Raw genomic sequence first — 17,549 nt, 5'->3', positions numbered from 1 at the left:
AACAAAAAAAAGCAATTAAGGAAAATGACAGCATTCAAATATTTCAAATTTCAATAATGAGTAACCTAGTTTTTTTCTACTCTGACCGGCAATAACTAAGGCTGTCTTCTTCAATCTGGTGCCCTCCAGCTGGTGCTGGACTCCACCTCCCAGTGGCGTAGCGTGGGTTGTCAGCACCCGGGGCAAGGCAAGTAATTTGACCCCCTAACCCGTGGATTTGCGCCCCCTAACCCTAACCCCCAGATGTTGTGCCTGGTGCAGCCGGGCCCCCCTGCACCCCCCACACTACGCCACTGCCACCTCCCATCAGCCCCAGAGAGTGTGGGCAGTGGTCGGGGATGATGGGAGCTAGAGTGCCACAACATCTGGAAGGCCCCAGAGTTGGGGAAGGCCAAGGCCTCTCCTAGCCTGATTATTTGTTACCTTTTAGCTGGAGACTGTTAGGATTTGGACCTGAAACCTTCAGGGAAACCCCATTCTCTCCCAGTGAGCATTGCCCACTATGTGTTGTTGGCTGAATTGTCCTACCAGGCAGAAAAGTGTTGTCCCCATGCTTGCTTTTCTGGGGTTTGTAACCAGGTGCAGAAATGTGGCAAGATTCTATTTCCCTGTCACCAGTTGGAATTAAGCAGATGGCCTGTGCGCCAAGTTGCCATGTGGGGAATGCTCACCTGCATCCACGGCCTGAGATCAAGTGATGTTGCTGGTGGCAGCAGCAGCCACAGCAGTGGAGCACCCCCTTCCTTCCCTGTCCTTTTGAGCAGAGAGGAGGCGAGGACAATTCCCTTGGAGATCAGATCAGTACAAAAGGAACGAGTGAGGTGCCGACACTCTGATGTGTCTGGCTCTGACGTGCAAACTGGCTGTGAGCAAGTGAGACTTCAGCTATCATTTCCAACAACAACAAGTACAATCTTTTAAGCAAGTCTAGTTTTAAGGTGGAACCTAAGGGTTGCTGTTTTTTGTTTTACCAGGCCTGTATCAAATGCTTTCTTGTCAGAGCCAGAACCCCTAATCTTTCCTCTCTTTTTCAGTGGTCTCTGACTGGATGTTTTTTCCAGACTGTTTAGAAGACTGCTCATCTCCCCGCATCCCACTGTGGTGTGCAGAGTTTAGCATTTTTCCTAGTGCTAAGGATAGCATGTCCCCTTCCTTAGGAGTTGAGCAAAGATTGCCAGACACTCTATTTCCCCCTCTGCCCACTTCCTCTTGAGCTAGGAGGCATCCCCTCCATGAAGCTTCTTGTAATCAGTTACTCCTCCCTTCCTCCCTGCCTGCTGTCACCTCTCCCTCTTGCATGCATGTGACCCCCACCCCAACCTTTAAGAAGGAAAAGGATTGCACATACTCAAGGGTTAAGGAACATTTCTGCAGACGGGACTTCAGCAAATTTGCAAAAAAAATGTCTGCTGTTTTTTCTTTGGGGCAGTAAGTGGAAATGAGCAGGGCTAGTAGCCCTCATTAGTTGTTGTTGTTTAGTCATGTACAACTCTTCGTGACCCCGTGGACTCCTGTCTTCCACTGCCTCCCGCAGTTTGGTCAAACTTATGCTGGTAGCTTCGAGAACACTGTCCAACCATCTCATCCTCGGTCGTCCCCTTCTCCTTGTGCCCTCAGTCTTTCCCAACATCAGGGTCTTTTCCAGGGAGTCTTCTCTTCTCATGAGGTGGCCAAAGTACTGGAACCTCAGCCCTCATAGAGATGGGTATTTTGGAATCTGCTTTCTATAACTATCAAACCTAGTTGCGTGCCTCTTATCACTCATTCTACCTAGACACCTTGACTGTGTGTGCAGCCCAGCTAGGCTGCGTGGGGCTCCAGAATGCCAGAACCTCACAGGTGCTCATAGGGCAATGGCATGGGACAGAACATGCTGACAGCTGTGTACTTCGTGAGAGCATTTGCGTGCAAAGTTGACTTCAGTAATGGCCATCACACACAGAGAGAGGAAGAGAGAGAGAGAGAGAGAGAGAGAGAGAGAGAGAGAGAGAGAGAGAGAGAGAGAGATGTTTGTGAGATAGGAAAGGTGGGAGCATCAGCCTCTCTTGCCACTGATAAAGTTATATTGCAAAAATTGTGTGATTGGGATGTGGCTGGCTGCCACCTCCAAATGACTGGGTTCTAGCCCCTCTGACAAAAGAGTGATGGAGCCAGTCGCTATAGTGTTGCTCTGAGTAAACAGGGAAGGGGCCAGGGAGTTAGGCGGAGATCACCCTCATGCTTAAGAGATCATTGGAGAGCCCCAGCATGGCCACAATGCAGGAGGCAAGGGACTACTAAGCATGTCCTATGTGTGTGTTTTTAATATATCCTTCTTTCAGTGGAGAAGAACCAATGGATCCCTACACCAAGCTCTGCTGCAAAGGCTTTTGCATTGATATTCTAAAGAAGCTGGCCAAGACAGTGAAGTTCTCCTATGACCTCTACCTGGTGACAAATGGGAAACATGGGAAAATAGTTGATGGCTTCTGGAATGGCATGATCGGAGAGGTAAGGAAATACGCGAAGGTTGCATTTTCCTAGGAAAGTCTCTGCAACACCTGTATAGCGAGTAACAGAGACGTCATCGGATGTGCAAGATCTGGGACTCTCCCGATGCCTCTGTTAGAGTACTGTTTCCCAGACCCATTTTTGGACAACAACTCCTATCATCCCTAGCTAGTAAGACCAGTAGTCAGGGAAGATGGGAATTGTAGTCCGAAAACAGCTGGAGACTCAAGTTTGAGGAAAAACTGTGTTAAAATGAGAATGGATATAGAGTTGGATCAATCCTTCTTCCCAGAGAATTTTAGGAATTGTAGCTGTTGGAGGGGAATAGGGGTCTCCTAGCAGCTCCCAGCATGCTTAACAAATTACGGCTCCCAGAAGGACTGTTTCAAGTGGTATCATAGTGCTGTAATGTCTGGTGTGAATGTGGCCTCTGTACATCATTTGTTAGAAAAGTTTGTTCCATGGGTTCAGTTTACATTTCTCTAGCTGTTGATCATACATTTTAAACCCTGTGCGTATTTAGATGCCATTTGCAGCATGGATGTAACAGCCACATTCAGAAAAATCACATGGTGCAGTCCTCCCAGGACTGTTCCTATTCACAATACAAACTCGGGTGGGGAGAGCTATAAGACAGAGCTATTCTGGGATCCCACAGCTAATTCTCCCCTGGTCTCCTCGCTGGCCCAAATAGGTCTAATTTAGCCAGCTAGCCCTGGTGATCATCTAATGTTTTTTGGATAGATTTCCCCCCTAAATTGATTTTTGAATTCTGAATTTATTGTCATTCACGTTTTATACTGTATTTCATGCTGTTTTTTCTTGCATCAATTAAGTGTTTTAAATTTGTTGTTAGCCGCCCTGAGCCCGGTTTTCTGAACTGGGAAGGGCGGGGTATAAATAAAAATTTATTTATTTATTTGTATTATATGTAGGAACACTTATGTCACAAATGTCCTGTGAAACAGGAAGGAAGGTTCTAGCCTCCCCTTCTTCCTTATGCCCTTTGTGTGCGGCAGGAGATCTCCAGGTAGAGCAGAAATCAAACGTACAGCTTGGCCAGTGCTGTCATGTCAGAATTTGCAACCAGGGGAGAGTCAGTTTTATCTGACCTGTTAGAAAAGGGATGGGAAAATATTGACACATTACACCAGGCACAGCTTTGGTGTGCTCCAGCTGCTTTGGATCAGCCCGGTAAGGAGCCATAAATCCATCTGAACTGGCTGAGTCACCAGAGCAGCACTAAGTGGCCACTGTGTGTGCTGGCAAATACAGCTAAGCAGCCCTAAAAGGGGGGGGGGGAGGCAGTCATTGGCAGCAATGAAATTGGGAGTGGGGTATTAGGCATGCAGCCCCGAATTCTAGCTTGAACGCTCGCTGTTTCTCCATAAGTAGAAACTATTCTCGCTCCAGGATTCCAGCTATTAAAATTTTCCACTAGAGAAAATGGGACAAGACTTCAGAAGAACTGGGAAGCGCCTGTGATCTGAAACTGCCTCAGAAACACATGGCAGGAACAGTTTTTCAAGCGAATCTTTCTGAACTTTCAGTATTGCTAGCTATGGGTATTGTTAGACTTGAGGGGTTTAAGATGCAGTGGGAAAAACGAAACAAAACAAATATCTAACAGATACTCATGTTAGAATATTTACAACTAGCAAAACTGATGGGAAGAGTTAGAGGAGTATTGAACCAGAAAATATTTGGAGAATATTTAAGGATTATATAAGATCATATTGTACCAACCACACCATATTAGCAGAACTTGAGTGATACTTGTAAACACAACAAATACTATTTGTGGAGTTGTTGTTCAGTCGTTTAGTCGTGTCCGACTCTTCGTGACCCCATGGACCAGAGAACGCCAGGCACTCCTGTCTTCCACTGCCTCCCGCAGTTTGGTCAAACTCATGCTGGTAGCTTCGAGAACACTATCCAACCATCTCGTCCTCTGTCATCCCCTTCTCCTTATGCCCTCCATCTTTCCCAACATCAGAGTCTTTTCCAGGGAGTCTTCCCTTCTCATGAAGTGGCCTAAGTATTGGAGCCTCAGCTTCACGATCTGTCCTTCCAGTGAGCACTCAGGGCTGATTTCCTTAAGAATGGATAGGTTTGATCTTCTTGCAGTCCATGGGACTCCCAAGAGTCTCCTCCAGCACCACAATTCAAAAGCATCAATTCTTCGGCGATCAGCCTTCTTTATGGTCCAGCTCTCACTTCCATTTGTGGAGTAGATGGGAACAATATTAAAGAATATAAAACTGTGCAGAAAAAATGACAGTATAAACAGTACAATGAGAATGATTGGAAGACTCATTTTGTCAGAAGTCTTTTTTATTTAAGTGTTTATTTAAGTATTAGGAAGGTTTTTTTATGCACGTAAATCTGCTTTTTCTGCTTTCTTTTTTCTGTATTTTCTTTTTTCTTAATTGTTTTTTCTTTAATTTTCTTTTTGTAGTATGAGATTGTAAATTCTTTCTAAATTCTTTGTATATGTGTGTAATTTAAATTAATAAAGATTTTTTTTAAAAAAAAAGATGCAGTGGGGTGAGGAACCTCCACAAGGTATTGAATTTAGCAAGTTGTGGCACAATGTTGCTGGCCCTATTCAGCCTCTTCTCAACCCTTGCCTTTTGGGGTGGGCCAAGAAGGAAGGAGGATCTGCGGCAGCAGCATCACCAGCACGGACTGTGTGCAAAAGGGGGAGGAGCCAGTTGAGGCAGACCCGCCCTACCATGCCACAAGGGGGAAGTGGCCCTGCTTAAGGTGTCCCCCCATGGGAGGATAGATGAAGGCAGGAAGTGGTGTGCAAACGATACAGTGAGGCTTTCTTATTGGCTGCAGTTGTGGAGGGTCTCCATTTGAACTCCAGACTGAGAAATGTCTTGGGCTGCCACTGTCTTTTGCTGAGGGAGGAAAGGATTACTGCTCAGACAAGTTGCAGATTATAGCAGGGTCCACACTTGAGATTGAACTGGAGGTTGCAGGTTCGATTGTTGTAGATCCTGAATTTTCACCCCGCCTTAACTACCCCAGCCCTGCATTTACAGCCTCATTTCCTCACTGCCACTATTTGGCTCTAATGCTTTCTTTGCCTTAGGTCTTTCTCCATCATCAACATCATCGTCTGTTGCAGGCATAGTGTGTGCTGTGAATGTGAGTCTCTGTGCTGCGAGAGTTTGGGGTCATGTCATTCATTCATTCACAGGGCTATTACTGACTCACCCGCAGTTAGCTGCCCCCTCTGACCTGACTCCCCACCAGCTCCCCTAGTTCTGGGGAGAGGCATCTGAGCCTGGTCGAAAGGATCCCAAACTAAGTGGTCTCGAGAGCGGAGGCTGTGCAGGCGGGGAGTACAAAGAACCTTTATATAGCCACGGCAATGTCATTTCTCCTGCCTAGGTCACAAGAGTGGAACAAAGCATAATCAGATGTTCCCAAGGCAGACAGAGCAATATTAAAGACAAGATGATATTTCTGACAGGAAGGGGAGAAGGACAGTGCACCTGACATCCATATAAAAATGCTGTGCAAATAGAAGATTGGTGTCTTGGGAGAGAGGATGCGCACTGCCAACTTACTATGGGCCATGAGGACAAGGAGCCAACACAGACAATGCTAGTCATTTTGCACATGGAAATCTGCCATATTTGGGAGGCATCTATGTTAGAACCATTCCCCCTTATTCTTTAGTTTCCTATAGTCAATAGTGTGTTTGTGTGATCTGTCTGTTGCCCAGTCCCAGCACCTGCCAACCCAGCAGTTCGAAAGCACACCAGTGCAAGTAGATGAATACGTACCGCTACGGCGGGAAGGTAAACAGCTTTTCCGTGTGCTCTGGCTTCCGTCACGGTGTTCCATTGCACCAGAAGCGGTTTAGTCATGCTGGTCACATGACCTGGAAAGCTGTCTGTGGACAAATGCCGGCTCCCTCGGCCTGGAAGCGAGATGAGCGCCACAACCCCATAGTCGCCTTTGACTGGACTTAACCATCCAGGGGTCCTTCACCTTTACCACTAGTACATTCATGCAGATAGGTTATCCAGGGAGCAATTCTATATAGATTTCCTTACGGCAGTGGTTCTCAACCTGTGGGTCCCCAGATGTCGTTGGACTACAACTCCCATCATTCCTAGCCAGCATGACCAGTGGTCAGGGATGATGGGAGTTGTAGTCCAACAATATCTGGGGACCCACAAGTTGAGAACCACTGCCTTAGGGTAAGTCCCACTGTGTTCAGTGAGGCTTACTCCTATAGGAAGCTGCCTTATCCGTGTCAGACCATTGGTCCATCTAGTTCAGTGACTGACAGTGGTTCTCCAAGGTGATTTCAGGCAGGCTTCTTTGCCAGCCCTACTTGGAGAGCCAATAGGGATTTAACCTGGGATATTTTGCATGCAAAGCGGATGATTCCACTGAGCTATGGCCCTTGCCAGACGTGTGTGTATAAGGTTGCAGCCTCTTCCGCTTGTTAGAGATGCATCACAAGATACGGAAAGGATCAATGAGTGCAAGATGCTCTGCTCAGTTTGTGTGCAGCTGGCTCTGTTGTGGTGTTTTGTGTGCACGTGGTGGTGGGGATTTATTCCTGTCATTTCATTCTTTTCTAGGTGTATTACAAGCGTGCAGACATGGCCATTGGGTCCCTCACCATCAATGAGGAGCGCTCGCAAATTGTGGATTTCTCTGTGCCCTTTGTGGAGACCGGCATCAGCGTCATGGTAGCAAGAAGCAATGGGACCGTCTCGCCTTCTGCTTTTCTAGGTATGAGCTAATGCCGATAGCACTGAATGAGAGGGACTTGCTATAAGTTGTTGCTGGAGAATGGGGTGCCCTTGTTCACTGTTTCAGCCAGCCATGCCTTTTGCCATCATATTCTGTTCCTTTCTCTCCCCCCCCCCCCGCCACCCACAAGTGTCCTGTAGCCACTGAACATACTCGTTCTTCATTTGGCTTTGAGGTGCTGCTGGTGGTGGAGTCCCGTCCCGTCCCTGTCCCCTCCAAGTTTATTTTTAAAGATGTCTTGTGCTTCTATGAACCTCAGTGCCCCCCGCTCCAGGCTTCTATTGCCTCCTCCCTGTGTGCAGATGATGCTGTTTTGGCTGTACAGTAGAACCTCTACTTACAACTGCCTCTACTTGGGCCCAATCCAAGTTGTGACTGCAGCAAACCCAGAAGTAAATACTGGGTTTGCTGCGATTTGCGCATACGCAGAAGCAGCTGCCACCGTCTGCACAGGAGCATGCTGCTGCCAAATGCACCTGTGCACAACGGCACTTCTACCAGCGACCCGGATCGACTTACGGATGGACCTCTGGAACTGATTACGTCTGTAAGTAGAGGTTCCACTGTATAAGGATTGGCCCTCATCTCCGATCATCACAAATAGATGAGAGGGTTTGCTGATAATGTGTGCTAGGGAGAATTGAGCACTTTTATAACTGCCTAGATATTTGGGGTGCTAACATTCAATTGTGGCTGTGCATAATGCTACCCGATTTCAATTTTCAAGCTGAAAACTATGATTTGTGGGACAATAGAAATACTTCCAAAAGGAACACTTCACATGACCGGTCGATTTCATAACATTGTTTGGTGTTGTTTCCCTTGGTTAATGTTGAGTCTAAGCTGTTTTTTCGTTGGCTGATTGTGGAAGCGGTGATATGGGTGATTCCCAACAGTTGGGGAGCATGTAATGAACATGTAATGAGTGACATCAAACGATAAATTGCTAATGAGATGATGCAACCGAGGGCAGGTAAAGGTCGTTGAGGGAGTGGAGAAGAAGAGAGGACAATGTAAATTGTAAAAGAATGGAGCCTCAACTTCAAAAAGTGAGGCGTTTATCGTTTCAAAAGTTCTTATAAAATGCTGTGCCGCTTTGCCTTGAAACAGAAAATTGGGCAACCAATTAAGAGATTAATGAATTGGGCTGATACAAACAGGAAAGAACTGAGAGAACAGAGGCTGTGGGTGACCTGGGAAGATCTTGTCATGAAGTGATAGCTTGAGAAGTTAAGGTGAGCAGTAGGTAAAAGAACAATGAGCATGAAATAATGTGTTGCTTTGGGAACTGACAGGAAAAGTCACATGTTTGGAAATGCTAAAGGGAAAGGGTATCAAGGAAGGTTGGCAGCAAAGAGATACCATCAGATGTACAGTTGCCAGCGATTCCCCTTCCAACACCAAGGAAATATAGCAGTGCTCGGAAGAGGCTGAGCTGTCAAGATATATGATATTAATTACACCCCCTTATCTATTAACATGAGTTTATTCCATCAGTGGAGGAAACTAGCTTAGTCTGGCATGATTTGTTCTTAACAAATTCATGCTGATCTCTGGTAATCACCCTGTGTTGTCCTAGAGTCTTAGAGATGTATTGCTTCATTATCTGTTCTGATATGTTTCCAGAGACTTAAAGCGCCAATACATCCTCTTGTGTCCCTTTCGTTTCTTTTGGAAAAATTTGACCTTTTCCCAGTGGAGTCTCATTCACCTTTCAAAATCTGCCGATAGACCAGAGTTCTCCAGAGAGATTGTAGAAACTTCATTGTGAGCTTTTCAAAGGCCCTCAGCAACATTTGACACCCCCCCAGCTCCCACACTGCCTTCCCAAAGCCAGGTAAACAAGGCGCTGGGCTTTGGGAAGAAGGCATGAGGGCTTTGACATGCTCCTAGATCTCTCCCACCAACCTCCCAAAGCCTAGTTAGTGATCTCCCAGATTTGGGAAGGAGGTGGGAGGGCTCTAGGATCCTGTCAGAGCCTTGCAACCCCTTCCCAAAGCCTGGTGCCTCACTTAGTCAGCTTTAGAAAGGCAGTGCAAGGGCGTGTTTCAAATTTGGGCCTTGTGGTGTGTGGCCTGCAGGTTCTGTGTCGAAGTGTTCTTGCGGCTCACTTGGTATGAAAAGTTGGGCTGCCCAGCTGCAGAGCAAAGCAGTAAAGCAAGTTCATCAATGGTTTTATAGTGTACTCAGTGCTTCTTGGATGAAATGTACTGTAGGATAAAAATTTATTGCTCTAATGATGTCTCCTGACTGATGGGCGCTCCGTTGATGCATTGCTACCAAATGCATCAATTACTTGGCGGCGTCCATAGAGTAGTTTGGGACAGATACAGTGTGGGAGGCGGCACTTAAGTTTTAAACTTGTGTGTTGGATTAGCAGCGTTAAGAGTCCATTTCCTACTTAAAGTATCATTTTTTTTTATCATGGGCCAATTAGCTTGCTAGCACTCCCCTCTGGCAAGCTCTTTCATCTGTTTAGTGCTGGATAGCTTGAGAATTGTGCTGAAGCCAGCTGTATAGCTTCAGTTTATACTGCACCCGTGGTTCCCAGAATCTCCCGTGTCCTTCCTTTTGTTTATTGTGGTCTAAATTCCTTACATCATCCCCACACTGTAGAAAGTCTAGCATAATACGGTCTCTGCATATTAAACATAGCAGCCCTTGGTGGTGGCGACTCTTTTATTGGGTAATTTGCTTGCAACCCCTGTTTACAAGGATGTGGATGTATTGTTATGGCTGCTGGCCAGCCATTCCTTTGTCGGGGAGATGGCTGGTTAATAGCCTAGGATAGCTGGTAGTTGTCTTTTAATGGGAGCTAATCATTAGGCAGACTCTTGATGTAGAGATCTCTCCAAAAAAGTTTCAAATAGAGGATGGCTTGGAAAGTGAAGTTATCTCCCTTCCTGCAGCCAAAGCTGGTGTAAGGTGCATGTGTGTAGCGAGATAGAGTCAGTATGCATGGAATTGCAATTGTCTTTCCATATGCCAGGCAGTGGTCTAAACCACTGAGCCTTTTGGGCTTGCCAGTCAGAAGGTCGGCAGTTCGAATCCCTGCAATGGAGTGAGCTCCCGTTGCTCTGTTCCAGCTCCTGCCAACCTAGCAGTTTGAAAGCACGCCAGTGCAAGTAGATAAACAGGTACCACTACGGCAGGGAGGTAAACAATGTCTCCGCGCGCTCTGGTTTCCATCACGGTGTTCTGTTGTGCCAGAAGCAGTTTAGTCATGCTGGCCACATGACCCAGAAAATTGTCTGTGGACCAACGCTGGCTCCCTTGGCCTGAAAGCAAGTTGAGCACTGCATCCCATAGTCGCCTTTGACTGGACTTAACCATCCAGGGGTCCTATACCTTTTACCTTTTGACTATGTTCCTGCGTCTGTCTAGATTACACTGTGTTCCCCCCATGTTAGTAGCCGCAATGTAGCTCAGTGGTCAGGGAAGGAGCAGGCCATTTGTTTACTTTTCCTCCCAAACAGATTTGTTTGTGTGTGTGTGTTTAATCACTTTTTTTAAAATGCTCCTGCTCAATTACTTCAGTAATATCAAATAATCTTTTGAAGCATTTTAGAGTCAAATAGAGGGGGAGAGGCGTAAAAATGGTAGCAGTACTGCAGCAATAGAGTTCTGATTGCACAAAAGGATGGGTACCTTTGTAGGTGCGCTTGAACACATCATAGGCTCATTTGAAACAGCAGCTGCACATACACAATGATGATGATGATGATTTTACTATTTGTATTCCGCCCATCTGACCGGGTTGCCCCAGCCACTCTGCGCAACTTCCAGCATATACAGAAACATAATAAAACATAGAGATATTAAAAACTCCCCTATACAGTGGTACCTCGGGTTAAGAACTTAATTCGTTCCGGAGGTCTGTTCTTAACCTGAAATTGTTCTTAACCTGAAGCACCACTTTAGCTAATGGGGTCTGTCACTGCACCACCGTCGTGCGAATTCTGTTCTCATCCTGAAGCAAAGTTCTTAACCCGAAGTACTATTTCTGGGTTAGCGGAGTCTGTAACCTGAAGCGTCTGTAACCTGAAGCGTCTGTAACCCGAAGTACGACTATACCATACATCTAAAACAGGTGACTTCCTTGAAGAATGATGGGAAATGGTAGCTTACACCTCACAGAGCTACAGTCCCCCAGCACCCTCAACAAACTACAGTCCCAGGGTTCTTTGGGGAATGTCATGTGCTTTAAATGTATGGTGTGTGTGCAGCCAATGAAGTGCAGGCCCCTTGGGCATGGGCGGAGCCTGCTGCCACATGGTCACCTCTGTGAGTTGTGTTGTTTATCCATGGGTGTATCATAGCTGAAAAGAGCTTTCTCCTTTTCCCACTTGGGAGTTGAAAGGTATGGACAAAACCAGACGCTTTGGTTCTAGCTTGTTATAGCGCGGAATTTATTGTTTGCCCTCGAAGGAAGGGATGCATTTCCTTCCGCTCTATGGAGCTCCCTTGGAAACGAATTGCTCAGTGCCAGGTGAGGACATTGGCTTCTCATAGGCTCCCATTAAAGCCCCTCCGAGGCAGGCAGGGCTTCCTGAGAGCTGCCCCTCCTCCTTCCTGTTGTGAAACAAAAGCTGTCACTTCCTTTCTTGTGTTTCTCTGGCACCAACCGTCATCTATGCCGAAAGCTGAAGGCACTAAAATAAACAACAAAATAAACAACAGGGAGGCAGAATTATCGCTGCAATCAGTCGAGGGGGGTCATATCAGGCTCTCTCTTGGAACGGCAAACACATAATTACGGAAACAAAAGGAAATCTTTGTTGAAGATTAGTGAAAACAATATCCATCGGGAAGATAAATTAATGTAGCTATGCATCTGCAAGAGCCTTGCGTGAAATATTACCGTAGCTTTTTAGCTATTTTGAGTGAGCGCTGACAAATGTTTATGTGCAAGAAAGGTGGTAGCCTGTCTTCCATCAGTTGCTGGATCTGAAAAAAAGGCACACGTATTACGTTACACGAGTTAGCACCTCGCAGTATGGTGCTGAGCAAGTGAGCTACATCTTCCGGGCGCGGGGTGGGAGGGATCCAACGTCATGCTGTTGTACTTTGGAAAGCTTTGAAATGCCATCCTCGATGCACAACAGCTGTGTTTTGCCTTTTGACACGGCAAGTGATTGATTGGTCTAGTATTTCAAATAGAAGCTTGTTTAACAGTCGGGGGGAATCTATTACACCTCATGAGAGAGGAGCCGTTTCGCAGAAAGGCAGGCAGTGGCTGATTCCTGGGGAAGTGGAGATTTGTTGAGTCCACTAGAGGATCAAGTGCAAGTTCAGTTTAAAGGAGCATCCAGTACTCCTAGGGAGAAAAGCAGTAGCACACCGATGGCATACGCTTAGCAGGGAGTAAGTGCATTCGGAAGTCAAGAGGGTACCATTTTGCCTATTGTTTTACAGGTGGGGATCGCTGCCCAAAGGCACAAGTACTATCAAAAACCCATCTGGCAGGGATTTGGAAAGTTGATAGTATTGACCAACAGATGTGCATTGCTCAGTGAACCAGCATCATCCCATGGCTCTGAGCCGAGTTCCCTTGTGCCTTCAGTGTGGGTGGAAGCAGCCCATTGCATGCCTGGTCCACAGCTAGAATATTAAAATGGAATAGAGGCAGGAAGCTGTTTTTTAAGGGCAGTAGTGGCTGGTGGAATGGAGCAGCATTGCTTACCATTGCAGAGGGTGCCGCTGGTAACTGAGATGGGGGAGGCAGTGGGGTGGCTGGAATGATGTGGGTGCAGTGCTGGAGCCTGTCCATTTGCTCCAACTTTGCTCCAGCCTCCATGCCAGCTCCCCTCTGGTAGTGACCTCTGCCAGCCTTTACTGGTTAAGGGTAAGCGTGGCATGTAGAAGTCCGTTCTTAACCTGAAACTGTTCTTAACCTGAGGTACCACTTTAGCTAATGGGGCCTCCGCTGCCACCACGCTGCCGAAGAACGATTTCTGTTCTCATCCTGAAGCAAAGTTCTTAACTCGAGGTACTATTTCTGGGTTAGCAGAGTCTGTAACCTGAAGCGTATGTAACCTGAGGTACCACTGTACCCCACTTTAGAGGAATATGTACTTTATTTTATTTTTTTAAAAAAGAGGAGAGGGCTTGTCAGAAACCTCTCTCGGAACCTTTTACTTACCGTTCAGAAAAATAAAAGAATCAGACATTTTAAAAATTCCTCTAGGACAAAGAAACTTCTCTGATCTGGATTTTAAAAAAACACACACACATGCACAAAAACCTGGGAGATTCTACATGCCAGATCCTCTTAGCATCACAGAACAGAGTGGCTGCCTCTTGCATTCACAGTCCCCCTGGTACACAGTAATTACCTGTACTATAGTTATCATATAACGTGTGTGTGTGTGTGTGTGTGTGTGTGTGTGTGTGTACCCACACATTTTGGACTGGGAACCTGAAGTGATCATCTCTAAAGCCTTTCGGAAGCCATAGAAATACTGGAGCAACTCAAAACAAAAAAGGCTCTTAAGAATGGGGAGAACATAAAGGCAAGAAGAGGGAGCTGCCTGCTCCCATCTAACCATCTGGATGCAGGGCAGGGTGGTGGGGGCAAAACTAAGCCCAGAGAAAATTAGGGGCCATTCCTGCTGTTGGTCTTGGATTCCCACCCAGCGCTGCTTGCTTTTCTGGATCTTCTCTCTTCCTCATCTGCCTCAACGTGCTAATGAAATGCATCTGATGCCATCAGATAAAGTTTTTGTCCTCCTTGACAGGGAAGGACAAGCTGACAAATGGGCCTCGGTTGCTGTATTTTGAGGGCCTGAATTAATCCCATCCTTCAGTCTGCCCTTTAACGCTGGAGCTCTATCTCTCAGTCTGCTGCTGTCATCAGACAACTGCTTGGACTCTCTGTTTGCTCCTCTTCCCCTCCTCTCCCCCCTGTGTTGTTCTCTTCCTCAGTTTGGTCACGTCTGCACGGCTCCTGCCTAGAGGAGGAGATGTGGTGTCTCAGCACAAGCCAGTCCTCGCAGTATACGCAAGAAGGGGAACCTCGGCCTCGGCTGGCATTCCCCCAACCTCAGCCCACACTGAGTGATAACCAAAAGAGCAGCAGAGTATGTGCATCTGGCTTCCTCCACCTCCAACCCTTTAAAAGCAGATTTGCGGGCACCTAGGGCCCTACAGGATGCAGGTGGCGCTGTGGGTAAAACCTCAGCGCCTAGGGCTTGCCGATCGCATGGTCAGCGGTTCGAATCCCCGCGGCGGGGTGAGCTCCCGTCGTTCGGTCTCAGCTCCTGCCCACCTAGCAGTTCGAAAGCAGCTCTAAGTGCAAGTAGATAAATAGGTACCACTTTATAGCGGGAAGGTAAACGGCGTTTCCATGTGCTGTGCTGGTGCCGGCTCGCCAGAGCAGCTTCGTCATGCTGGCCACATGACCCGGAAGTGTCTCCGGACAGCGCTGGCCCCCGGCCTCTTAAGTGAGATGGGCGCACAACCCTAGAGTCGGACACGACTGGCCCGTACGGGCAGGGGTACCTTTACCTTTACCTTTAGGGCCCTACAGAGGGCCCTAACTCTGTGGGTTAAACCACAGAGCCTAGGACTTGCCAATCAGAAGGTCGGTGGTTCGAATCCCCGCAACGGGGTGAGCTCCCGTTGCTCGGTCTCTGCTCCTGCCAACCTAGCAGTTCGAAAGCACGAAGTGCAAGTAGATAAATAGGTACCACTCTGGCGGGAAGGTAAAGGGCGTTTCTGTGTGCTGCTCTGGTTTGCCAGAAGCGGCTTAGTCATGCTGGCCACATGACCCAGAAGCTGAACGCCGGCTCCCTTGGCCAATAAAGCGAGATGAGGGCCGCAACCCCAGAGTTGGCCACAACTGGACCTAATGGTCAGGGGTCCTTTTACCTTTACTAGGGCCCTGCAGATGTTGTTGGACTGTAGCTGCCATCCTCCCTGACCATGCTGGTTGGGGCTGAAGGGAACTTGTTTATTTGCAGATATTTCTATCCTCCAACATGAAGGGGGGAATGGTGGTGAAGAGCATAAAATCAACAAGGAAGTTACATTAATAAAAGTTCCAAATGCATCACAGATTAATACATCGGCACAGCTGGATCACCCATCAGAGGAATTCTGAGTGAACAGAGGAGTTTTAAGCAGGTGCCTAAATGTCAGGAGGTGCCTGCCTGGTGTTCATTTGAGAGCACACACCAAAGGGGAGATGCCGCCATTTCAAAGTCCCTGGATCTTTGTGGACTTAAGACAAACCTCAGGAGCAAATGGCAGTACAGTGGTACCTCAGGTTAAGAGCTTAATTCGTTCTGGAGGTCCGTTCTTAACCTGAAACTGTTCTTAACCTGAGGTACCACTTTAGCTAATGGGGCCTCCCGTTGCCGCCATGCGATTTCTGTTCTCATCCTGAGGTAAAGTTCTTAACCCGAGGTACTATTTCTGGGTTAGGGGAGTCTGTAACCTGAAGTGTCTGTAACCCGAGGTACCACTGTACTAAGGAGTGTCTCTCTCGAGAATTGAGGTGTCCAGGCAGGATTACAAGGTAACTTGATCCCAAACTGTTTTGGGCTATATGGTAATAATAAGACCTTAATGACGGCACATTCTGAGGAAGCTCTACAGAGACTTGTCCACCATTTTGCCCAAGCCTGCAGGGAGTTCAGTCTTACCATCAGCCGGATGACCTCCAACATCCTGGGTCTGGGCCAGTAATAATAATAATAATAATAATAATAATAATAATAATAATAATAATAAATTATTTATATCCCGCCCTCCCCAGCCGAAGCCGGGCTCAGGGCGGCTAACAACAATAAAACACTACAAAAGTACAGCACAAACAACACTCTAAAATCATTCATTATAAAATTCCTGACCACACACTCAAGGTGGTAGATGAGTTTGTCTGCTTGGGTTCCACCCTAACCAGCATCCTCTCCATTGACAGTGAGCTGGACAAGCGTATTGGCGGTACAGCTACGGCAATGGCTCACCTCTCCAAAAGGGTATGGGTGAATGTGATACCAATGTCTCATACTGTGATGAAGGTCTGCCAGGCTTGAGTGCTGAACATGTTGCTTCATGGAAGTGAGTTGTGGGCAACTTACAACTTCCAGGAACGATGCCTCAGTGTGCTACATCAGGAGGATTTTGGGAAGAATAATAATTTTTGTCACTACACCACCTGTGTGCAGTGAAATTAAATGCCCCCCCCAATACACTGAGTCTTGTTCGCGCTCTGTGTGCTTGTCGGAAGTCAATTGCACCACAATTTTTTTCCATTCAGCAGCCCAACAGCCCACGGATAAAAACTGTTCTTTAACCTGTTGGTGCGGCTGACTATATTTCTGTATTTCCTGCCTGAAGAGGTGCTGGCCAGGGTGTGAGTTGTTCCTAAGAATTTTCCTCGCTCTCCTGAGACAGTGGTCTCCCACAATGTCATCTAGTGAACTCCGGGGACAGCCCATGATATCATGTGCTTGTATTCACCACCATATCAAATGGCAGGACAGAATTCCAAACAAATATGTGCTCTCCCGAGCCCAGCATGTTCGCACTCCTGTCCTAGTGACATCTACATTGGCTTGGTCATGTCCACAGAATGGAAGATAGCGGGATCCCCAAAGACATGCTCTACGGGGAGCTGGCTTCAGGCACCAAGCCCGTTGGCAGACCAACGCTGTGTTACAAAGATGTAAACACGGCATGAAGGCTGGCAACGTCAACCATGGGAATCCCAATCGCAGTGCCTGGAGACGGCCAGTCAGGTCGTGCATCCTTACCATTGACCAGAGGAGGAATGTTTGGTGGGAGGAGCGCAGACAGAAGAAACGGCATGGTGCATCTGCAGCAGCACAACTGGATGCCTTCACCTGCCCCAGCTGCAACAAAACATGTCTCTCCCTTATCGGTCTCTACAGCCACAGCAGACGCTGTAACCTTCCAACGAATGGTTGGACTTCACCCCCAAAGGAGCACTCCTCCATTGTCTCCTGAGACAGACAGATGCCAGCAACTTAGTGTTTTTTACCTTGGTGTTTTTGCATCCAGTCACGAGTCCAGTTGCTGCATTGCTATGCCTAATGGGGAGCCTGTGTCACTCCATATGCTGCTGGACTTTGACTCCCATTGGCAGGGCCAACGGTCAGGGATGATGGGAGTTGTAGTCCAGTAATCTCTGGAAGGCCACAGTTCCCTCACTGCTGACCAAGCACTGATGAAAAAGACATTGAGAACACCGGTTAACCCTGTGGCAAAGACACAGGGAAACCATTAATCAAGCCACCTTCATGCACTCA

General features: G+C 47.3%; 1 protein-coding gene across 2 annotated transcripts in view; it reads left to right on the top strand.

Annotated features, from left to right (window-relative positions):
- Positions 1 to 17,549, top strand: part of GRIN2C (glutamate ionotropic receptor NMDA type subunit 2C) — a 93,027-nt gene that overhangs the window by 52,465 nt on the left and 23,013 nt on the right. For both annotated transcript variants that reach the window (XM_081899557.1, XM_081899556.1), the window contains exons 6-7: positions 2,322 to 2,490; positions 7,101 to 7,254. In XM_081899557.1, coding sequence (XP_081755683.1) covers positions 2,322 to 2,490; positions 7,101 to 7,254 — 323 coding nt within the window. The remainder of the gene's footprint in view (positions 1 to 2,321; positions 2,491 to 7,100; positions 7,255 to 17,549) is intronic.

The sequence above is a fragment of the Podarcis melisellensis genome (genome assembly GCF_964234715.1).
Source record: "Podarcis melisellensis genome assembly, chromosome: 2".
Lineage (NCBI taxonomy): Eukaryota > Metazoa > Chordata > Lepidosauria > Squamata > Lacertidae > Podarcis > Podarcis melisellensis.
Note: the sequence above shows the minus strand (reverse complement) of the source record. Positions and strands in the feature narration are given on the sequence as shown.